This window comes from Anthonomus grandis, chromosome 12, assembly GCF_022605725.1.
Source record: "Anthonomus grandis grandis chromosome 12, icAntGran1.3, whole genome shotgun sequence".
Taxonomy (NCBI): domain Eukaryota; kingdom Metazoa; phylum Arthropoda; class Insecta; order Coleoptera; family Curculionidae; genus Anthonomus; species Anthonomus grandis.
Window position 1 is genome coordinate 3,835,019 of NC_065557.1, and position 23,874 is coordinate 3,858,892.

Sequence of the window (23,874 nt, forward strand, 5' to 3'; positions counted from 1 at the left end):
ACAAACTTACCTATGTGCAGTTTAATCCAGATTATATGAAGCCTCGCCTCCATAAATAAGAATAGTGTAGTAGCTCCGTATGGCGTCAACTCACACAGTCCAAAGTCTATATCTTTTTTCTCTCTCGGATTCCCTAGACCCGGTCCTATTTACCCCATCACATCATTCTTATTCCAAGCTTGTTGCAACTAATTTGGGAAGGGAAATAAGGGGTGGGAGCTTATTTATGGAGGCGAGGCTTCATATAATCTGGATTAAACTGCACATAGGTAAGTTTGTTTAATCCTGTAATTATATTTCAGCCTCGCCTCCATAAATAAGAATAGTGTAGTAGTTTAAAGTAAGTTGCAACTATGATTAATCTGAAAAATTAAACCACCATTCTGATATAAATCTGATATATTCCAACAAAACTCCCCAAAGAACAAGTAATTGTATTATTCATATATGTACTAATTTCATGTAAATCTACAAACCCGCTATGAATTAATGGCGAAATAAATCATAAATTGCACATTGCTAAAGTAGTGCAAACAACTTATTAGTAAATAAGAATTAACTCTAAAAACAACAACTTAACCCTATAGATAACCTCTTAGGTCTATAAATAACAACTTATAGCTCTATAAAAAAAAAAATGCATAAAATAATCCATTTAAAAGAACTTAGGGATGGTTTAAAACGGTTTTGGCAAAATTAGTTTTATCGTTTATTAATGGCTTTTTATAAAACCTGGCAAATGTTTTAGACCTTTCAGTCCACCCTGCTGCCAACCGAATATTGTCATAGCTTAGCCCTTTCCTGGCGGCAGCAGATGTGGAAGCGTGTCTAGTACTATGCCCACTGAAATGTTTCTCATCTATTCCGCTTTTTGCCAACACAGTTTTCAGCCATCTACTGATCGTTTGAGAACTAGCTGTTCGATATGGTTTTTTCAAAGTTATGAATAAACAATTAATGTTTCCCCTAATAGAGTGAGTTCTCTGTATGTATAAAAGTAAGGCTTTTGCCGGACATATTGCATTATCTGTGAAGAATGGGAGGATAAGCGTAGGCTGTATTTTATTAACATTAGAAGTCTTTAACCTTTTAGAGATTTTTATTTCTAATCTGTCAGGGTAATTTTCAATGTTACTTAACTCTATGCTTGCCAGTGTCTGTACACGTTGACCTGTAGCCAGAGCAAGAAGCATAGCCGTTTTAAAAGTTAAATGTTCTATAGTCAAATTATTAATGTATGTGTTTTTTATATAATTAAGAACAATACTTGGATCCCAAGTAATGTCGTATTTGGGAAGAGGAGGTCGTAAAGCGCTGAACCCTTTAAATATTCGTTTAATTCTAAAATCTTCACTAAGATTTGGACCTAAAATCTGTGAGAGAGCTGCTCTGTATGAATTTAAAGAACTAAAAGAGGCGCCCTTATTAAACTGTAGCGTTAAGAACTTCAGTACCGTCGGAATCGATAGAGAATAAATGCTCGTTTTTTCCTGGCTGCAGAACTTCCACCATAGCTTTAAGCCAACATTATACTGCTTAATAGTATTAGTTGTGATTGATGCAAGGCATATATCCAACGATTCGGTAGGAACTCCTCCTAACTTCAATGCTTCGCTGATACAATCCCTGCTGCCAGGGTAGTTTTTCTCCAAAGGGGGTGTGGTGTGCTGTTGAAAGACATTAGATTTTTATAGGGTGCAAAAATTATAGGTTCTCTCTCTAGAAGTGAGAGAAAAACAGGATACCAAGGCTGAGCTGTCCAGAGAGGCACCACTAAAATACCTCTTGCATTGTCAGAGATTATTTTGTTAAGCACTCTTAGGATTAAGGCAAATGGTGGGAATGCATAGAATTTAAGCTGATTCCAATTTAGTGTGAATGCATCTATTGCAATGCTCTCTGGATCCCTCAGCCATGAAACAAATTTCCCGCACTTTGCGTTTGTTCTAGATGCAAATAGATCAATTTCTGGTTCGCCAAAAGATGAAGATATCTTCATAAATGCTGGTAGATCCAGAGCCCATTCAGTCTCTGTTGCCAAACTACGAGATTCATGATCCGCTTCCCAGTTGTCTATAGATTTTATATAAGACGCGTATAAAAATAAATTTCTTTCCTCACACCATTGCCATATAGTGCGTGAAAGATTATTGAGTTTAGGGTATTGTACACTGCCCATTTTATTGATATATGCTAATGCTGTAGTATTATCGACACGGCACAGAATGTTGCAATTTGACAGATGGCTGGCAAAACACTTGAGTCCAAAGAAAACAGCTAGTAATTCCAGATAATTTATATGATATTCTTTTTCAACTACTGACCAGAACCCCCGCGATTTTTTGCCTAAACAGCTAATGCCCCAGCCTGTAGAAGATGCATCTGAAAATATTTCTATTGCAAACGAGTCAATTTGAATAAAGTTTTTCGCCTTTGGTAAGTTTTTAATCCACCACTGAAAATCCTCATAGAGTAATGGTAGAATTTTCATTGTTGCATTATAGTTTTCATTTGAACTCTGCAATGCTAGAAATTTTTGGCGCTCAAAATACTTTGTGTATAGCCAACCATATTTAATACCAGGACAAATAGATGTTACTTTCCCTAGCATTCTGGCAAAGTCTCTAATACTACATTTTTCTAATAATAAGAATTTTGAAACCAGTTCTAGGGTGCTTGAAACTTTATCTTGAGGAAGGCTTACTGACATATCTATCGAACTATAAATAAAGCCAATATACTGAATTACCTGGGAAGGAATCAAGATACTTTTCTCATAGTTAGGCACAAACCCTAATTTAAGTAAGAGATCCAAAGTCTCATTCCGATTAGTTAAACATTCTGCATAAGTGTTACCAATAAGCAAAATGTCATCTAAAAAAACCACCGAGAGAAAGCCTCTCGCTCTTAGAAAACTAAATATAGGTTTCATTAATTTAGTGAACACATAAGGCGCTATATTGAGACCAAATGGCAGACAATTGAATTCATAAATGACCCCATTAAATTTAAATCTCAAATACCTTCTATATTTTCTGTGAACTGAAATTAGAAAATATGCATCCCTAAGGTCTATTTTACACATGAAACAATTTTTCTTAATCAAATTTTTTACTGTACGGTTATCCTCCATTTTGAAATGATGACAAATTATATGTTTGTTAACATTTTTTAGGTTTAGAATCAGTCTGTGAGAACCATCACTTTTTGGCCTAAGAAAAATATTTGAGATATATTGATTTTTGCACCAAGAGACTTTACTAATTACTTTATTTAATAGTAATTTATTGATGCAGTTTTGAATAGAAGCACGTTCTGCAGGTGACCAAGATGTAGTTTTAAAATTATACTGTTTTGGATAGTCTACAAACGGTATTTTAACACCTCTAACCCAGCTAAGAACTAAACGGTCTTGACAAAATTTGGTCCAGGCCGGATAGAAAACCTTTAATCTTTCAGCAATACACACCTGTTTATTTAGGTTTGCCAACGTCGAACTGCTCGCTTGCGTTGAGGGTTGTTGTTCATCACTGTATTGTAAGCCCTGTGCTGGGTTGGATATTTGGGCACTGGTCGGTATTGACGCGGGTTCCCCTCTCGACGTGTCGTCCCTCGCTGTTGCCGAGAAGGGGCCTTGGAGTTTAAAGGCTTTTTATATGAAGTTTTGTTTGGCTTCGGTTTAAGTATCTTTCCGGAAACCTCCAGATTCTTAGCAGCTTTAAGCCGCTCCTCCAAATTCTCTCCAAACAAAAAACCATCTGGGGTAATATTTTCCTTGTTTGCCTCTTGAAATTCTTGATTTAAATTTACGGCAATTAAAGCTCTACGAGTTTTCGATTGTTGATGAAAAAGATCTAGGAGTAATTTACTTGTATCATTAAGCAAACTAATGTGCTGGCGATTACCGCCCCCCTCTTCCGACAGAACCGAACTAAAAAGTTGCCCTATAGCAGCCAAAGTTGCAGCCACCTGCTGTTGTTCTGCAGCCAAGCGATTGTCTCTCGACACATTTGAGGGAGACACAGCCTTTTCGATTAGTGGATTGAGTTTTGGCGCTGCCATGGCCGATAAATTTTTAGGTGGAAGATGAGCCTCACATAGTTTCCTTTTGTCTTCGTCTGACAAACCTTCAGCTAATAGCTTGTCCCACCGCAAAGCTAGATCGTCATGTAGACTAGGGCCATATTTTTTTATGTTAAAATCTTTAGGTCCCAAAATGGCAACAACATCGTCTGACAGTAAGGCATTATTTTGAGGAGAAGTATGCTCTTCGGCTAAAACCAAAAAATATAATGGGAAACTATAAAGATAAAACCTCTGATTTTTATTGACACATTACAATTTCCTTCTATTTATGTATTTATTTATTTATTTTTTAATTTATTCTTGAACCATCTGTCGTTGGCATAGGTCGGCATTGGTATGGCAAATCAGGTACCCTCGATGATACCTCCAATTGAGTATATTTGTATTGATACTATATCGCAAAATAAGTATAAATACCTACTCAATTTTTCCCATAGAGAAATAAGTTAGTATTCTCGATGATACTATGTGGCAATAAAGGTATACTCGATGATACCTCATAAAGAAAAAGTATTCTCTCTGATACTATAATATGCCACAATAGGTATACTCGATGATACCTCATAAAGAAAAAGTATTCTCTCTGATACTATAATATGCCAAAATAGGTATACTCAATGATACCTTATCATTAATAGTTTGCCATGCATATGCTCAACGATATAGTAAGAAATGCAAGAGTGCTTCCTTGATCTTACTGCCAGTATAATATAGTTTAATCGCTCACCGCGCGATAAATAAATCGGTTTAAAAACACAACACCGCATTAATAGGGTTTCTTTTACTTACCGGCAAAATTCGATTCAGCTCCCTCTGTAACCAAAATATTTTCCTGGGCGGTGTCCGCCTCGTTATCGGTGGACCTATCCATTATCAGCGATCCTGGGGATGTCGGGTTGCTTATACAGCGAGACAAAGACGAACTGCGCGATTCATGCGAAGAAGACGAAGATGTAGAGATCCGACGAAGCCGCTTACGCGTACTCGGACCACTACGACTACGACTTCGAATTTTATTTATCTTTTCGATATTTTGTAATCGTTTGTTCATATTTTCGAGGTAACTTAATACCTTATTAATAGAAGGATCTGCTTTCTTAACTCGGGAAGGGCTACGAGACCGATGTACTGACAATCTTTTAGACATTTCGTTTACACTTCACAAAATTACCCGCACTTTTTAACACTGACTGGTTCGAGTCGACACACAAACGAAGAATGATGTGATGGGGTAAATAGGACCGGGTCTAGGGAATCCGAGAGAGAAAAAAGATATAGACTTTGGACTGTGTGAGTTGACGCCATACGGAGCTACTACACTACACTATTCTTATTTATGGAGGCGAGGCTGAAATATAATTACAGGATTAAACAAACTTACCTATGTGCAGTTTAATCCAGATTATATGAAGCCTCGCCTCCATAAATAAGAATAGTGTAGTAGCTCCGTATGGCGTCAACTCACACAGTCCAAAGTCTATATCTTTTTTCTCTCTCGGATTCCCTAGACCCGGTCCTATTTACCCCATCACATCATTCTTATTCCAAGCTTGTTGCAACTAATTTGGGAAGGGAAATAAGGGGTGGGAGCTTATTTATGGAGGCGAGGCTTCATATAATCTGGATTAAACTGCACATAGGTAAGTTTGTTTAATCCTGTAATTATATTTCAGCCTCGCCTCCATAAATAAGAATAGTGTAGTAGTTTAAAGTAAGTTGCAACTATGATTAATCTGAAAAATTAAACCACCATTCTGATATAAATCTGATATATTCCAACAAAACTCCCCAAAGAACAAGTAATTGTATTATTCATATATGTACTAATTTCATGTAAATCTACAAACCCGCTATGAATTAATGGCGAAATAAATCATAAATTGCACATTGCTAAAGTAGTGCAAACAACTTATTAGTAAATAAGAATTAACTCTAAAAACAACAACTTAACCCTATAGATAACCTCTTAGGTCTATAAATAACAACTTATAGCTCTATAAAAAAAAAATGCATAAAATAATCCATTTAAAAGAACTTAGGGATGGTTTAAAACGGTTTTGGCAAAATTAGTTTTATCGTTTATTAATGGCTTTTTATAAAACCTGGCAAATGTTTTAGACCTTTCAGTCCACCCTGCTGCCAACCGAATATTGTCATAGCTTAGCCCTTTCCTGGCGGCAGCAGATGTGGAAGCGTGTCTAGTACTATGCCCACTGAAATGTTTCTCATCTATTCCGCTTTTTGCCAACACAGTTTTCAGCCATCTACTGATCGTTTGAGAACTAGCTGTTCGATATGGTTTTTTCAAAGTTATGAATAAACAATTAATGTTTCCCCTAATAGAGTGAGTTCTCTGTATGTATAAAAGTAAGGCTTTTGCCGGACATATTGCATTATCTGTGAAGAATGGGAGGATAAGCGTAGGCTGTATTTTATTAACATTAGAAGTCTTTAACCTTTTAGAGATTTTTATTTCTAATCTGTCAGGGTAATTTTCAATGTTACTTAACTCTATGCTTGCCAGTGTCTGTACACGTTGACCTGTAGCCAGAGCAAGAAGCATAGCCGTTTTAAAAGTTAAATGTTCTATAGTCAAATTATTAATGTATGTGTTTTTTATATAATTAAGAACAATACTTGGATCCCAAGTAATGTCGTATTTGGGAAGAGGAGGTCGTAAAGCGCTGAACCCTTTAAATATTCGTTTAATTCTAAAATCTTCACTAAGATTTGGACCTAAAATCTGTGAGAGAGCTGCTCTGTATGAATTTAAAGAACTAAAAGAGGCGCCCTTATTAAACTGTAGCGTTAAGAACTTCAGTACCGTCGGAATCGATAGAGAATAAATGCTCGTTTTTTCCTGGCTGCAGAACTTCCACCATAGCTTTAAGCCAACATTATACTGCTTAATAGTATTAGTTGTGATTGATGCAAGGCATATATCCAACGATTCGGTAGGAACTCCTCCTAACTTCAATGCTTCGCTGATACAATCCCTGCTGCCAGGGTAGTTTTTCTCCAAAGGGGGTGTGGTGTGCTGTTGAAAGACATTAGATTTTTATAGGGTGCAAAAATTATAGGTTCTCTCTCTAGAAGTGAGAGAAAAACAGGATACCAAGGCTGAGCTGTCCAGAGAGGCACCACTAAAATACCTCTTGCATTGTCAGAGATTATTTTGTTAAGCACTCTTAGGATTAAGGCAAATGGTGGGAATGCATAGAATTTAAGCTGATTCCAATTTAGTGTGAATGCATCTATTGCAATGCTCTCTGGATCCCTCAGCCATGAAACAAATTTCCCGCACTTTGCGTTTGTTCTAGATGCAAATAGATCAATTTCTGGTTCGCCAAAAGATGAAGATATCTTCATAAATGCTGGTAGATCCAGAGCCCATTCAGTCTCTGTTGCCAAACTACGAGATTCATGATCCGCTTCCCAGTTGTCTATAGATTTTATATAAGACGCGTATAAAAATAAATTTCTTTCCTCACACCATTGCCATATAGTGCGTGAAAGATTATTGAGTTTAGGGTATTGTACACTGCCCATTTTATTGATATATGCTAATGCTGTAGTATTATCGACACGGCACAGAATGTTGCAATTTGACAGATGGCTGGCAAAACACTTGAGTCCAAAGAAAACAGCTAGTAATTCCAGATAATTTATATGATATTCTTTTTCAACTACTGACCAGAACCCCCGCGATTTTTTGCCTAAACAGCTAATGCCCCAGCCTGTAGAAGATGCATCTGAAAATATTTCTATTGCAAACGAGTCAATTTGAATAAAGTTTTTCGCCTTTGGTAAGTTTTTAATCCACCACTGAAAATCCTCATAGAGTAATGGTAGAATTTTCATTGTTGCATTATAGTTTTCATTTGAACTCTGCAATGCTAGAAATTTTTGGCGCTCAAAATACTTTGTGTATAGCCAACCATATTTAATACCAGGACAAATAGATGTTACTTTCCCTAGCATTCTGGCAAAGTCTCTAATACTACATTTTTCTAATAATAAGAATTTTGAAACCAGTTCTAGGGTGCTTGAAACTTTATCTTGAGGAAGGCTTACTGACATATCTATCGAACTATAAATAAAGCCAATATACTGAATTACCTGGGAAGGAATCAAGATACTTTTCTCATAGTTAGGCACAAACCCTAATTTAAGTAAGAGATCCAAAGTCTCATTCCGATTAGTTAAACATTCTGCATAAGTGTTACCAATAAGCAAAATGTCATCTAAAAAAACCACCGAGAGAAAGCCTCTCGCTCTTAGAAAACTAAATATAGGTTTCATTAATTTAGTGAACACATAAGGCGCTATATTGAGACCAAATGGCAGACAATTGAATTCATAAATGACCCCATTAAATTTAAATCTCAAATACCTTCTATATTTTCTGTGAACTGAAATTAGAAAATATGCATCCCTAAGGTCTATTTTACACATGAAACAATTTTTCTTAATCAAATTTTTTACTGTACGGTTATCCTCCATTTTGAAATGATGACAAATTATATGTTTGTTAACATTTTTTAGGTTTAGAATCAGTCTGTGAGAACCATCACTTTTTGGCCTAAGAAAAATATTTGAGATATATTGATTTTTGCACCAAGAGACTTTACTAATTACTTTATTTAATAGTAATTTATTGATGCAGTTTTGAATAGAAGCACGTTCTGCAGGTGACCAAGATGTAGTTTTAAAATTATACTGTTTTGGATAGTCTACAAACGGTATTTTAACACCTCTAACCCAGCTAAGAACTAAACGGTCTTGACAAAATTTGGTCCAGGCCGGATAGAAAACCTTTAATCTTTCAGCAATACACACCTGTTTATTTAGGTTTGCCAACGTCGAACTGCTCGCTTGCGTTGAGGGTTGTTGTTCATCACTGTATTGTAAGCCCTGTGCTGGGTTGGATATTTGGGCACTGGTCGGTATTGACGCGGGTTCCCCTCTCGACGTGTCGTCCCTCGCTGTTGCCGAGAAGGGGCCTTGGAGTTTAAAGGCTTTTTATATGAAGTTTTGTTTGGCTTCGGTTTAAGTATCTTTCCGGAAACCTCCAGATTCTTAGCAGCTTTAAGCCGCTCCTCCAAATTCTCTCCAAACAAAAAACCATCTGGGGTAATATTTTCCTTGTTTGCCTCTTGAAATTCTTGATTTAAATTTACGGCAATTAAAGCTCTACGAGTTTTCGATTGTTGATGAAAAAGATCTAGGAGTAATTTACTTGTATCATTAAGCAAACTAATGTGCTGGCGATTACCGCCCCCCTCTTCCGACAGAACCGAACTAAAAAGTTGCCCTATAGCAGCCAAAGTTGCAGCCACCTGCTGTTGTTCTGCAGCCAAGCGATTGTCTCTCGACACATTTGAGGGAGACACAGCCTTTTCGATTAGTGGATTGAGTTTTGGCGCTGCCATGGCCGATAAATTTTTAGGTGGAAGATGAGCCTCACATAGTTTCCTTTTGTCTTCGTCTGACAAACCTTCAGCTAATAGCTTGTCCCACCGCAAAGCTAGATCGTCATGTAGACTAGGGCCATATTTTTTTATGTTAAAATCTTTAGGTCCCAAAATGGCAACAACATCGTCTGACAGTAAGGCATTATTTTGAGGAGAAGTATGCTCTTCGGCTAAAACCAAAAAATATAATGGGAAACTATAAAGATAAAACCTCTGATTTTTATTGACACATTACAATTTCCTTCTATTTATGTATTTATTTATTTATTTTTTAATTTATTCTTGAACCATCTGTCGTTGGCATAGGTCGGCATTGGTATGGCAAATCAGGTACCCTCGATGATACCTCCAATTGAGTATATTTGTATTGATACTATATCGCAAAATAAGTATAAATACCTACTCAATTTTTCCCATAGAGAAATAAGTTAGTATTCTCGATGATACTATGTGGCAATAAAGGTATACTCGATGATACCTCATAAAGAAAAAGTATTCTCTCTGATACTATAATATGCCACAATAGGTATACTCGATGATACCTCATAAAGAAAAAGTATTCTCTCTGATACTATAATATGCCAAAATAGGTATACTCAATGATACCTTATCATTAATAGTTTGCCATGCATATGCTCAACGATATAGTAAGAAATGCAAGAGTGCTTCCTTGATCTTACTGCCAGTATAATATAGTTTAATCGCTCACCGCGCGATAAATAAATCGGTTTAAAAACACAACACCGCATTAATAGGGTTTCTTTTACTTACCGGCAAAATTCGATTCAGCTCCCTCTGTAACCAAAATATTTTCCTGGGCGGTGTCCGCCTCGTTATCGGTGGACCTATCCATTATCAGCGATCCTGGGGATGTCGGGTTGCTTATACAGCGAGACAAAGACGAACTGCGCGATTCATGCGAAGAAGACGAAGATGTAGAGATCCGACGAAGCCGCTTACGCGTACTCGGACCACTACGACTACGACTTCGAATTTTATTTATCTTTTCGATATTTTGTAATCGTTTGTTCATATTTTCGAGGTAACTTAATACCTTATTAATAGAAGGATCTGCTTTCTTAACTCGGGAAGGGCTACGAGACCGATGTACTGACAATCTTTTAGACATTTCGTTTACACTTCACAAAATTACCCGCACTTTTTAACACTGACTGGTTCGAGTCGACACACAAACGAAGAATGATGTGATGGGGTAAATAGGACCGGGTCTAGGGAATCCGAGAGAGAAAAAAGATATAGACTTTGGACTGTGTGAGTTGACGCCATACGGAGCTACTACACTATTCTTATTTATGGAGGCGAGGCTGAAATATAATCTAAATATTTTTTTAGATGATAATAAATTATCTTTTGTCGACTCTGCTAAAAATCTGAGATTGATATTGGATAGTGAACTTATTGTGCTAATTTTAATTATTGTGATTATATATACGGATTTTGTTTAGATGTTAGTAGTAAATATAGGATACAAAAAGTGCAAAATTCTTGTGTTCGACTTATATATGGCATGCGCAAATTTGAACACATTTCTCCATTCTATACTGCTTTAAACTGGCTTAAAATGGATTATAGGAGAGTCTTACATTTTTGCATTTTTTGTTTAAAAATAGTTAATTATATTTCAGCCTCGCCTCCATAAATAAGAATAGTGTAGTAGCTCCGTATGGCGTCAACTCACACAGTCCAAAGTCTATATCTTTTTTCTCTCTCGGATTCCCTAGACCCGGTCCTATTTACCCCATCACATCATTCTTCGTTTGTGTGTCGACTCGAACCAGTCAGTGTTAAAAAGTGCGGGTAATTTTGTGAAGTGTAAACGAAATGTCTAAAAGATTGTCAGTACATCGGTCTCGTAGCCCTTCCCGAGTTAAGAAAGCAGATCCTTCTATTAATAAGGTATTAAGTTACCTCGAAAATATGAACAAACGATTACAAAATATCGAAAAGATAAATAAAATTCGAAGTCGTAGTCGTAGTGGTCCGAGTACGCGTAAGCGGCTTCGTCGGATCTCTACATCTTCGTCTTCTTCGCATGAATCGCGCAGTTCGTCTTTGTCTCGCTGTATAAGCAACCCGACATCCCCAGGATCGCTGATAATGGATAGGTCCACCGATAACGAGGCGGACACCGCCCAGGAAAATATTTTGGTTACAGAGGGAGCTGAATCGAATTTTGCCGGTAAGTAAAAGAAACCCTATTAATGCGGTGTTGTGTTTTTAAACCGATTTATTTATCGCGCGGTGAGCGATTAAACTATATTATACTGGCAGTAAGATCAAGGAAGCACTCTTGCATTTCTTACTATATCGTTGAGCATATGCATGGCAAACTATTAATGATAAGGTATCATTGAGTATACCTATTTTGGCATATTATAGTATCAGAGAGAATACTTTTTCTTTATGAGGTATCATCGAGTATACCTATTGTGGCATATTATAGTATCAGAGAGAATACTTTTTCTTTATGAGGTATCATCGAGTATACCTTTATTGCCACATAGTATCATCGAGAATACTAACTTATTTCTCTATGGGAAAAATTGAGTAGGTATTTATACTTATTTTGCGATATAGTATCAATACAAATATACTCAATTGGAGGTATCATCGAGGGTACCTGATTTGCCATACCAATGCCGACCTATGCCAACGACAGATGGTTCAAGAATAAATTAAAAAATAAATAAATAAATACATAAATAGAAGGAAATTGTAATGTGTCAATAAAAATCAGAGGTTTTATCTTTATAGTTTCCCATTATATTTTTTGGTTTTAGCCGAAGAGCATACTTCTCCTCAAAATAATGCCTTACTGTCAGACGATGTTGTTGCCATTTTGGGACCTAAAGATTTTAACATAAAAAAATATGGCCCTAGTCTACATGACGATCTAGCTTTGCGGTGGGACAAGCTATTAGCTGAAGGTTTGTCAGACGAAGACAAAAGGAAACTATGTGAGGCTCATCTTCCACCTAAAAATTTATCGGCCATGGCAGCGCCAAAACTCAATCCACTAATCGAAAAGGCTGTGTCTCCCTCAAATGTGTCGAGAGACAATCGCTTGGCTGCAGAACAACAGCAGGTGGCTGCAACTTTGGCTGCTATAGGGCAACTTTTTAGTTCGGTTCTGTCGGAAGAGGGGGGCGGTAATCGCCAGCACATTAGTTTGCTTAATGATACAAGTAAATTACTCCTAGATCTTTTTCATCAACAATCGAAAACTCGTAGAGCTTTAATTGCCGTAAATTTAAATCAAGAATTTCAAGAGGCAAACAAGGAAAATATTACCCCAGATGGTTTTTTGTTTGGAGAGAATTTGGAGGAGCGGCTTAAAGCTGCTAAGAATCTGGAGGTTTCCGGAAAGATACTTAAACCGAAGCCAAACAAAACTTCATATAAAAAGCCTTTAAACTCCAAGGCCCCTTCTCGGCAACAGCGAGGGACGACACGTCGAGAGGGGAACCCGCGTCAATACCGACCAGTGCCCAAATATCCAACCCAGCACAGGGCTTACAATACAGTGATGAACAACAACCCTCAACGCAAGCGAGCAGTTCGACGTTGGCAAACCTAAATAAACAGGTGTGTATTGCTGAAAGATTAAAGGTTTTCTATCCGGCCTGGACCAAATTTTGTCAAGACCGTTTAGTTCTTAGCTGGGTTAGAGGTGTTAAAATACCGTTTGTAGACTATCCAAAACAGTATAATTTTAAAACTACATCTTGGTCACCTGCAGAACGTGCTTCTATTCAAAACTGCATCAATAAATTACTATTAAATAAAGTAATTAGTAAAGTCTCTTGGTGCAAAAATCAATATATCTCAAATATTTTTCTTAGGCCAAAAAGTGATGGTTCTCACAGACTGATTCTAAACCTAAAAAATGTTAACAAACATATAATTTGTCATCATTTCAAAATGGAGGATAACCGTACAGTAAAAAATTTGATTAAGAAAAATTGTTTCATGTGTAAAATAGACCTTAGGGATGCATATTTTCTAATTTCAGTTCACAGAAAATATAGAAGGTATTTGAGATTTAAATTTAATGGGGTCATTTATGAATTCAATTGTCTGCCATTTGGTCTCAATATAGCGCCTTATGTGTTCACTAAATTAATGAAACCTATATTTAGTTTTCTAAGAGCGAGAGGCTTTCTCTCGGTGGTTTTTTTAGATGACATTTTGCTTATTGGTAACACTTATGCAGAATGTTTAACTAATCGGAATGAGACTTTGGATCTCTTACTTAAATTAGGGTTTGTGCCTAACTATGAGAAAAGTATCTTGATTCCTTCCCAGGTAATTCAGTATATTGGCTTTATTTATAGTTCGATAGATATGTCAGTAAGCCTTCCTCAAGATAAAGTTTCAAGCACCCTAGAACTGGTTTCAAAATTCTTATTATTAGAAAAATGTAGTATTAGAGACTTTGCCAGAATGCTAGGGAAAGTAACATCTATTTGTCCTGGTATTAAATATGGTTGGCTATACACAAAGTATTTTGAGCGCCAAAAATTTCTAGCATTGCAGAGTTCAAATGAAAACTATAATGCAACAATGAAAATTCTACCATTACTCTATGAGGATTTTCAGTGGTGGATTAAAAACTTACCAAAGGCGAAAAACTTTATTCAAATTGACTCGTTTGCAATAGAAATATTTTCAGATGCATCTTCTACAGGCTGGGGCATTAGCTGTTTAGGCAAAAAATCGCGGGGGTTCTGGTCAGTAGTTGAAAAAGAATATCATATAAATTATCTGGAATTACTAGCTGTTTTCTTTGGACTCAAGTGTTTTGCCAGCCATCTGTCAAATTGCAACATTCTGTGCCGTGTCGATAATACTACAGCATTAGCATATATCAATAAAATGGGCAGTGTACAATACCCTAAACTCAATAATCTTTCACGCACTATATGGCAATGGTGTGAGGAAAGAAATTTATTTTTATACGCGTCTTATATAAAATCTATAGACAACTGGGAAGCGGATCATGAATCTCGTAGTTTGGCAACAGAGACTGAATGGGCTCTGGATCTACCAGCATTTATGAAGATATCTTCATCTTTTGGCGAACCAGAAATTGATCTATTTGCATCTAGAACAAACGCAAAGTGCGGGAAATTTGTTTCATGGCTGAGGGATCCAGAGAGCATTGCAATAGATGCATTCACACTAAATTGGAATCAGCTTAAATTCTATGCATTCCCACCATTTGCCTTAATCCTAAGAGTGCTTAACAAAATAATCTCTGACAATGCAAGAGGTATTTTAGTGGTGCCTCTCTGGACAGCTCAGCCTTGGTATCCTGTTTTTCTCTCACTTCTAGAGAGAGAACCTATAATTTTTGCACCCTATAAAAATCTAATGTCTTTCAACAGCACACCACACCCCCTTTGGAGAAAAACTACCCTGGCAGCAGGGATTGTATCAGCGAAGCATTGAAGTTAGGAGGAGTTCCTACCGAATCGTTGGATATATGCCTTGCATCAATCACAACTAATACTATTAAGCAGTATAATGTTGGCTTAAAGCTATGGTGGAAGTTCTGCAGCCAGGAAAAAACGAGCATTTATTCTCTATCGATTCCGACGGTACTGAAGTTCTTAACGCTACAGTTTAATAAGGGCGCCTCTTTTAGTTCTTTAAATTCATACAGAGCAGCTCTCTCACAGATTTTAGGTCCAAATCTTAGTGAAGATTTTAGAATTAAACGAATATTTAAAGGGTTCAGCGCTTTACGACCTCCTCTTCCCAAATACGACATTACTTGGGATCCAAGTATTGTTCTTAATTATATAAAAAACACATACATTAATAATTTGACTATAGAACATTTAACTTTTAAAACGGCTATGCTTCTTGCTCTGGCTACAGGTCAACGTGTACAGACACTGGCAAGCATAGAGTTAAGTAACATTGAAAATTACCCTGACAGATTAGAAATAAAAATCTCTAAAAGGTTAAAGACTTCTAATGTTAATAAAATACAGCCTACGCTTATCCTCCCATTCTTCACAGATAATGCAATATGTCCGGCAAAAGCCTTACTTTTATACATACAGAGAACTCACTCTATTAGGGGAAACATTAATTGTTTATTCATAACTTTGAAAAAACCATATCGAACAGCTAGTTCTCAAACGATCAGTAGATGGCTGAAAACTGTGTTGGCAAAAAGCGGAATAGATGAGAAACATTTCAGTGGGCATAGTACTAGACACGCTTCCACATCTGCTGCCGCCAGGAAAGGGCTAAGCTATGACAATATTCGGTTGGCAGCAGGGTGGACTGAAAGGTCTAAAACATTTGCCAGGTTTTATAAAAAGCCATTAATAAACGATAAAACTAATTTTGCCAAAACCGTTTTAAACCATCCCTAAGTTCTTTTAAATGGATTATTTTATGCATTTTTTTTTTATAGAGCTATAAGTTGTTATTTATAGACCTAAGAGGTTATCTATAGGGTTAAGTTGTTGTTTTTAGAGTTAATTCTTATTTACTAATAAGTTGTTTGCACTACTTTAGCAATGTGCAATTTATGATTTATTTCGCCATTAATTCATAGCGGGTTTGTAGATTTACATGAAATTAGTACATATATGAATAATACAATTACTTGTTCTTTGGGGAGTTTTGTTGGAATATATCAGATTTATATCAGAATGGTGGTTTAATTTTTCAGATTAATCATAGTTGCAACTTACTTTAAACTACTACACTATTCTTATTTATGGAGGCGAGGCTGAAATATAATTACAGGATTAAACAAACTTACCTATGTGCAGTTTAATCCAGATTATATGAAGCCTCGCCTCCATAAATAAGCTCCCACCCCTTATTTCCCTTCCCAAATTAGTTGCAACAAGCTTGGAATAAGAATGATGTGATGGGGTAAATAGGACCGGGTCTAGGGAATCCGAGAGAGAAAAAAGATATAGACTTTGGACTGTGTGAGTTGACGCCATACGGAGCTACTACACTATTCTTATTTATGGAGGCGAGGCTTCATATAATCTGGATTAAACTGCACATAGGTAAGTTTGTTTAATCCTGTAATTATATCGACTCATCTAGTTCCCTTAAAGAACGAGTTGTTTTTCGTCATGATGTTCACAATGTCAACGTGCGATTTTCAGATAGATTGTCTATGCCACATCATCAAAGTGCAATTTTTCAACAAAAATGTTATAACGCACTTCCAGTGCCTCTCATGACAATGAATTTAAAAAATGTTTAGTTGTGTAAACTAAAGTTAAAAACCTACCTTTTTGACTTGCAGGATAGTGGTTGTATATTCCCGCCTAGATAGTCATTAATATATTTTTTTTTAAAACTTTATAATATATCAAATCTTAGACTTTTTAAATTCAAATTGTTAATTGGATCTCCATTCTTTGTGCTTTGAATAATGTTGTTTTCTATTTTTTTTATTTTTTTTTTATTGAACTCTTCTCTGTAATTTTAATTAAGATACTTCTTTTATTTTTATCACGCTAGCTGTCTTTAACTCATTTACTGTGTGCGTATGTGGTTCAGTAGAGTAGCTAGACAATACAGCTAGACTGCGCCACTTATGCATACTTAGTTAATAAATTGATTTGTAAATAATGTTTGTAACTTTTGGTAATATAAGACATTATTATTATTATTATTATTATTATTATTATTATTATTATTATTATTTCATTGAAGATATCTATATATTTAATAAACTCAACGATAATCCCTCATGTTTAAATATATATGTAAACAACAATTTGATATTGCATCTTTTTTAAGACAACTTTGAGGTAAAATGGTTTGAAAAAACGGAATTACGTCAGAAAAGTCTAAATGGAGAAATGGTTCCATAGGCTTAACTATGTTTTTCGCCTACACTTTTATTACTAAAAATTGAATATTCCTTTTTTTTCATATTGTTTGAGATATTGGCAGAATATGAGTTATTGTAGATATTCGCATGTTGGGCGCCAAAGTTCCACACACTTTGTATGTCAAACTGAATTTTTACCTCATATAACATATTCATTATTCCAAGTCCAAAAAATTGGTTCAACTCTACCGTCGTAGGCTTAACTATCAAAAAAATAACTTTTCAAGGAGGATGTTAACTAAGTAGATGGTTAATATAGTTTCAATAGCACTTAAATGAACCTCTTATGCTGTTGATAAACACATAAGATCCAGTAACGATAATTTTAGTCCCAAGTCTAATTCTAAAATCCTTCAATAAGTTACTTCTTCATATTACTATCGACTGGATTTTTTTGAAGACTCAACAATAATTCCTCATGTTTAAATATACAAGTAAACAACAATTTGATCTTTTTTAAGACAACCTGTTTTTGATTTGAAAAAACAGGACTACGTCAAAAAAAGTGTAAATAAAGTAACAGTTTCATAATTTCAAATATATTTTAGAGCATCAAAATCCTAGCAAGTGTGAGTTCATATGTTAACTAATAGAAACGGAAAATTCAAATTATCACCATCAGGTTTTGTTTATAAAATTATTGTTGATATTAAGTTTCGAAGACACAAAATGACAAAGTAAAGATGTCTGAAGTCTGATCTTGGACTAGTAAAAAAAGCCGTAATTTTGAGGCATCCAGATCCAGATAATCCTTGTAAAACTCTACCTACAGGAAATAATAATATTAATGTAAATAATATGCTGCGTTTTGATCCAGAGAAGAGGATGTAATTTTTTTTTTTTTTTTTTTTTTTTTTTTTGGCACTGGTTATATTAACTGGCTAATGCATGATTTCTCCAATACCATGGAAGTCTTTAATGGGAGTCTTTATAGTCTTTATTTTCCAAACTATGTTGCGTATAATATAGCTGCTAAATACTGGATCTTACGAAGGAGTCTTGGGAGGAAATCCTGAACTGGAAAACATTTAAGGGATCTTTTAAAATGACATTTAGTTTTTCCAAAAATACTACTGATTTATGGAAGAGATGCAGAAGTGAGTCCAGGATCCTAAAGAAAATGTAACATTATATTTTCACTTAAAGGCATCTTGGTTTGTCACTATATAAGATTATACTCCAAGGGACTAAGCAACTTTATGATGTCCAAAGTGTACATTAATAAGCACCGTTTGTTCCAGAACATGATCTCATATAAGTGAATTAACAGTGCTAGGAAAACTCGTATTACTGATAGGAAGGTGCCTAAACCAAAACCTGCAAGATTAACTGAGCTAAATAAGAAGGAACTTTTCAATTCATAGAATGTTTCAATTGTAACATTAATGGATTCTATGCTTCCTATTGCAAGAAACTTGCTAGAGGCAAAATATTCTACTTAAAATATGGATTTGGAAGTAAAGCCAACGTTGGTTGAATGTATTTACTGATGATACTTTAGATCCTGGAAGTGTTATTTCACTTATTAAGTGCAAATAATTAAAATTTTGCTTTAGAAAAGCTGAATAACAATGATTTTATAGGTGCAGTAATACTAATTTTACTATTTTGAGATCAATAACTTCCTGTGTCATTTTAGGCCATAATACTGAGTTCAATTTACTGTTTTGTAATGATGCCTTTACCTGTGAAATGTTTCATTGGTCGTAATTTAAAGTATCAGGAAAATGTATCTTTGACTTTTAAAAATGGAGAGGTTACTGCTCAAATGTCTTTATGGTTTGTGACATGTTGAGAGATGAAGTTACTAGAGAGGGTCATCCTGAATATAGTTCACCAGGAAAGTTGTCCTTATTAAGAAATGTTTGGGTTTAAAAATAATTGGGTCATACCAGTTATCAAAGACCAAATTACTCAGTTAAGAAGTATTTTACTTACTTAGATCCTAAAAAAGCATTATATTATATCTATAACCTTCTACTTTTATAATAATGGTTTTTAAAGACCCTGTGGAATAAAAAACATTTGTCTTTATTCATGGCATTTGTATACCGATGATGAGAGTTCAAGAAAACTTAGATATACTAAGTACATAGTATTCTTAAAGGTAATAGGCTATATATTACTGTACACTTAGACTACTATGCTAGAGAAAACTAAAGGTAAAAAGAACTACTAATACCGAAGAGGTTATTAGGCATCTTAGAAGAAGCGAAAAATCAACAATTAAACAAGCAATAATGGCCAGAAGTTACAAAATAGGTCAAATAAGAAATTGTTACTAAAATTCAAAAAAACTTATTAAATTTATTTCGAAGGGACATTTGATGCGGATCCTATCAACTTATGGGTTAATTTTGATAACGAAAATGGCGAAAAATGATGATGATACTAACCCTGATTTGCCCTAATTGTTTAACTATAATTTGTGCGATTTATGTAATAAACGTTATTGCTACTTTAGTCGGTCTGTGTACAATTAGGTTTAATTTATGTATTTATGAAAAATATTATGTTTTTCTCTTATTTTTTTTCTTTCTATTTAACTCGCCTAATTTTACTCTTATGTTATGAAATAATGTTTTAAGATTACGACTTCGTATTTATTTTATGTTAATTTTTATGTCTTTTACAACTTATGTTAGAATAAACTAATTATTTAGGATGGTTTGAATTTCCCGCCAACTGTCTTGTATATGATAGATGACGTGACGTAAAACATATGATATAAGAAAATTACACAACATCACGCACGACATCTCTGGAGACGCGTGGAAGGTCAGCGAATCTTCCGGAATCATGGTCAGCCGAGGATGTAAGGAGCCGCCTGGAGTCAGTTGACAGTTGAGGAATATTGGCGCCAGATTTAAATCGGGCATAAATAATAGTGTGAAAATAAATATTTCTAGTAGTAGTAAGTGATCGTGTTTAGTAGTGTCAGTGTGTTAATAAATCAATTGACTATTATTGTGCATCAGCTGTTTTAATTTATACCTAAAAACGCTTTGATATTCTTGATCCTAATGAATTTTTTTCTCACGAACTCTTCACCCAAAAACTTTTTTATTCAAGAACCGAAAATCCCAAAGAAACTTCTTAATAATACCCTTTTAAATTTTCGAACGGAAACTTTACCGATTTCCCTACCAAGACAAACGACGATAATGCCAAATAGGAAACTTTATTTGCGATTTTATTTAAAAAAAAAATAAAACATGTCACCCTTTTAGGCGCCATAACTCGCGCACGTATACGTAATCATTTCGAGTGAAATAATCGTCATGTCAAGTGCACTTTCAGTTTTAAAACTGGCACGGAAACTGTATTGCTCTCGACAGGTTCATATCTAACTCGCCGTACAAAGGGCCTTTTGAAATTTTGCATTATACTGGTATTAAATAACTTCACCCCTCCCCTACATATGTTTTAACATTTTACACGTTTTAAGGTCAACAATCCAACTCTGTATTGTCCATAATTGCAACGTGTCAAAAGTTTCAATCGAGAAACGCTTCATTTTTAAAAGTGCTTGTTCCTATGATGCAAAGTTTTTAATTAAAAAAATTAAAACCATGTTTTCTTCAGAGAGATATAGGCGACAAGCCCAAAGGTCCTCTAAATTTAGTCCAAGATGATTTCTTAGCATGTCAAAAGTCTATTGATAACTCTTGGTGAGGCTCCAGAATTCTATTAGGATTCTTCTGGTTTATGTCTCTTCTTCTTCTTCTTCTTCTTCTTCTTATACTTCAAAAAGAGAGACTTAAGGAGGTTTGTTAATTGCAAAGGCTGAATCCCATGAGATTGAGTTCCAGCTATCTTTCCATCTCTTAGACGGTCATTGGCCTGCTGGTTTTTGTCTCTTTCTTTCTCTTGGTCCATTCTGTCTATATGTTCACGTCAATATCTTCTCCATCTCAATCAAGTGATAAATACAACAGGTGCAGTACTGAAAATTGAATATTCTTTTTTTATATTGTTTGGGATATTTGGGAATATGGTGCATTGGAGATACCCACATGTTGGGCGCCAAAATTCCATCCACTTTTGTCAAATTAAAATTTTCATCAGAAAAGGAATATAGTTCTTAGATATATTCATTATTCCAAGATTTGATTTGAAAAGTAAAGTCTAAGAATTTGTTCAAATCTATAGTAGCCTTAACTATGTAAAAAATTATTAATTATAGTTTCAATACAAGAATTTGAATTATTTTTTCTTATACTGTTATGCACATTCGTGGAATATGTTGTATTGGAGATATTCACATGTTGGGCGCCAAAGTTCCACACACTTTTGTTAAATTGAAATTTTTGCCACATATAATTTATTATTAGAGGATTTGGCCTGGAAAGTAACGTCGAAAAATGTGTTCAATTCTATAATAGGATTTACTGTGTAAAAAATAACTTTTCAAGAAGATAATAATGTTAAATAGGGATGGCAAGAGGGAGTTTATCGCCTATTGTTTCAATACTAAAAATTGAATATTCCTTTCTAACACTATTTGGCAGATTCGTTGAATATGGTTTATTAGAAATATTTACATGTTGGGCGCCAAAATTCCACACACTTTGGTCAAATTGAAATTTTAAAAATTGAATATTATTTTGGGGTATTTGTAGAATATGATCCATTGAAGATATTCACATGTTGGGCGCTAAAATTCCACCTACTTTTGTCAAATTGCATTTTATACCAGAAAAGGAATAGATTTATTATTCCAGGATTAATCAACAAAGGGACTCTAGAAATATTCCTACAGGACTAAAAATATAGTTCACATGAGATTTTCATGAAGAAAATAATTTTTTTATGCAGTTACAGCCAATGGTGTATGAGCATTCTCCAACTAACTGGAAGAAATTTTTAAATTAGATTTATTGAGCCATTTATTATTTACGAACAATTTAATGGTAAATCACGTCTTAACTTTTTACCAACTAACTTGCCTGAAGATGTTCCCATTAACCTAATAAGTATAACTACATGATTTTCTAGTTAATATATATTTAGATCGCCGTATTGGAAGGGATAGTTTATTCCTATGTCCACCTAGATCTCCCGATCTAAATGTGTTAGACTATTACTTCAAGGGGACAAATTAAGGACATTGTGTATAAAACGTGGAGGAAAAGCTAAAAAGTTAAAAATATACGTAACACACCTTAATTGCTACACGTTGCATTCCACCTTATTTGCAAACTATCTTAATTGCAATTTAAGAATTTTTTTTTTGCTAATTTCCTTTTAACTTAATGGGGATTCGAAAAATTTTCAATCAATCTTACTGAAGCACCAATGCAACACCTCTAATCCAGAAACTCATTCCTATCCATAAAACAAACAACGACCCCCTCGTCCAGGTAGGTACGTATGGACAAACGAACGCTGCGGGGGTGCAGTAAATCCATTCTGATCCACCCTCGAACGGTCCAACCTCCCCCCGTGCAAAATATGGAACAATAATTTACTAAAATCCAAGATATAGAACGGGCAAAACAGCGACGGCAGCGTCTGGCAAACTGGAACACCGAAACAATTATCCGTTTTTGCATTGTCCGGCTTCCAGAAGCGGTTCGTATCATAAATCATCGCACGGTGGGATGGGAGACCGTTAATTATTCGATAATTTATTTATTTTATCGTTATCCTTGTTAAATCAACGAAGTGGGATGAAGAAGAAGTAGAAGAAAAATGGAAAACTTGACGCCAACAAGTGGGGGCCCTTAAGGGCGAAAATGAAGGAAGTATCGCGTGTTCAAGGGCCGTAACCCTCTTTAATGACCCGATTGCATATTAAACGGGATAATAGGTTTGCACGATTTCCGTTTTGTATATATACACACTATCCCGAAGGTTTGACGCTCCCTTTGAGCTCTTTAAAGGGGTAATTTCACGAGTTTATTGACGCTTAAGGGCGTTATCATTAAAATTTATCAGCCATTTTTTTTTTCATTAAATATATCCTTTGATAAATTAGTTAATTTTGTGAAAAAAAAAATATTAAGTTGAAATTTAATTTTTTGCCTTGCTTTGGCATGTACACTCTTTTGAATTACATAAATTCTTTATATACAAAAATGTTCCTTAGTAACCGCCTTAATTTGGAATAAAAACCTCATTTAAATGCCCGGAATAGTGTTCAAGTTATCATGGATAAAAGTGGAATTTATATGGATAGAAATAATATCAGATATAGCGCAACTAAAACAGCTGTATCTCAGTGAATTTTGCACCTAAAAGAAAGTTTTTGGCAAGATATTCATCCCCAAAGAATTTACTATAAATTCTTGAAAGAAATATAAAAATCCTTTAATAACTTCTTTAGTTATCCTCAAGAGAGTCTGTATGAAAATTGTTTAATTTTTATAGAGATCTCGCCTACGTCCACCCCTCATAAATCTGAGTCAT

The 23,874-nt window shown here is 35.0% G+C and overlaps 4 protein-coding genes across 13 annotated transcripts in view; 1 reads left to right on the top strand and 3 right to left on the bottom strand.

Annotated features, from left to right (window-relative positions):
- LOC126743390 (uncharacterized) overlaps positions 1-23,874 on the bottom strand; it is a 444,135-nt gene that overhangs the window by 144,779 nt on the left and 275,482 nt on the right. The gene's annotated exons all lie outside the window — the stretch shown is intronic.
- On the bottom strand, positions 382-5,393 carry LOC126743393 (uncharacterized). Of its 2 annotated transcripts, XM_050450467.1 has the most exons (3): positions 4,876-5,381; positions 3,470-4,274; positions 382-1,667 (listed from the first exon to the last, which is right to left on the bottom strand). In XM_050450467.1, the coding sequence occupies exons 1-2, from the start codon at positions 5,231-5,233 to the stop codon at positions 3,478-3,480; spliced, it is 1,155 nt and encodes a 384-aa protein (XP_050306424.1). In that variant the 5' UTR covers positions 5,234-5,381; the 3' UTR covers positions 382-1,667; positions 3,470-3,477. The 2 variants fall into 2 exon arrangements, with proteins under 2 accessions (XP_050306424.1, XP_050306423.1); XM_050450466.1 differs by having other exon boundaries at positions 382-4,274; positions 4,876-5,393.
- Positions 5,839-10,888, bottom strand: LOC126743392 (uncharacterized). Of its 2 annotated transcripts, XM_050450465.1 has the most exons (3): positions 10,332-10,876; positions 8,926-9,730; positions 5,839-7,123 (listed from the first exon to the last, which is right to left on the bottom strand). In XM_050450465.1, the coding sequence occupies exons 1-2, from the start codon at positions 10,687-10,689 to the stop codon at positions 8,934-8,936; spliced, it is 1,155 nt and encodes a 384-aa protein (XP_050306422.1). In that variant the 5' UTR covers positions 10,690-10,876; the 3' UTR covers positions 5,839-7,123; positions 8,926-8,933. The 2 variants fall into 2 exon arrangements, with proteins under 2 accessions (XP_050306422.1, XP_050306421.1); XM_050450464.1 differs by having other exon boundaries at positions 5,839-9,730; positions 10,332-10,888.
- Positions 11,200-16,253, top strand: LOC126743395 (uncharacterized). Of its 2 annotated transcripts, XM_050450469.1 has the most exons (3): positions 11,210-11,760; positions 12,362-13,166; positions 14,969-16,253. In XM_050450469.1, exons 1-2 carry the CDS (start codon positions 11,403-11,405, stop codon positions 13,156-13,158), a joined length of 1,155 nt encoding a protein of 384 aa, XP_050306426.1. In that variant the 5' UTR covers positions 11,210-11,402; the 3' UTR covers positions 13,159-13,166; positions 14,969-16,253. The 2 variants fall into 2 exon arrangements, with proteins under 2 accessions (XP_050306425.1, XP_050306426.1); XM_050450468.1 differs by having other exon boundaries at positions 11,200-11,760; positions 12,362-16,253.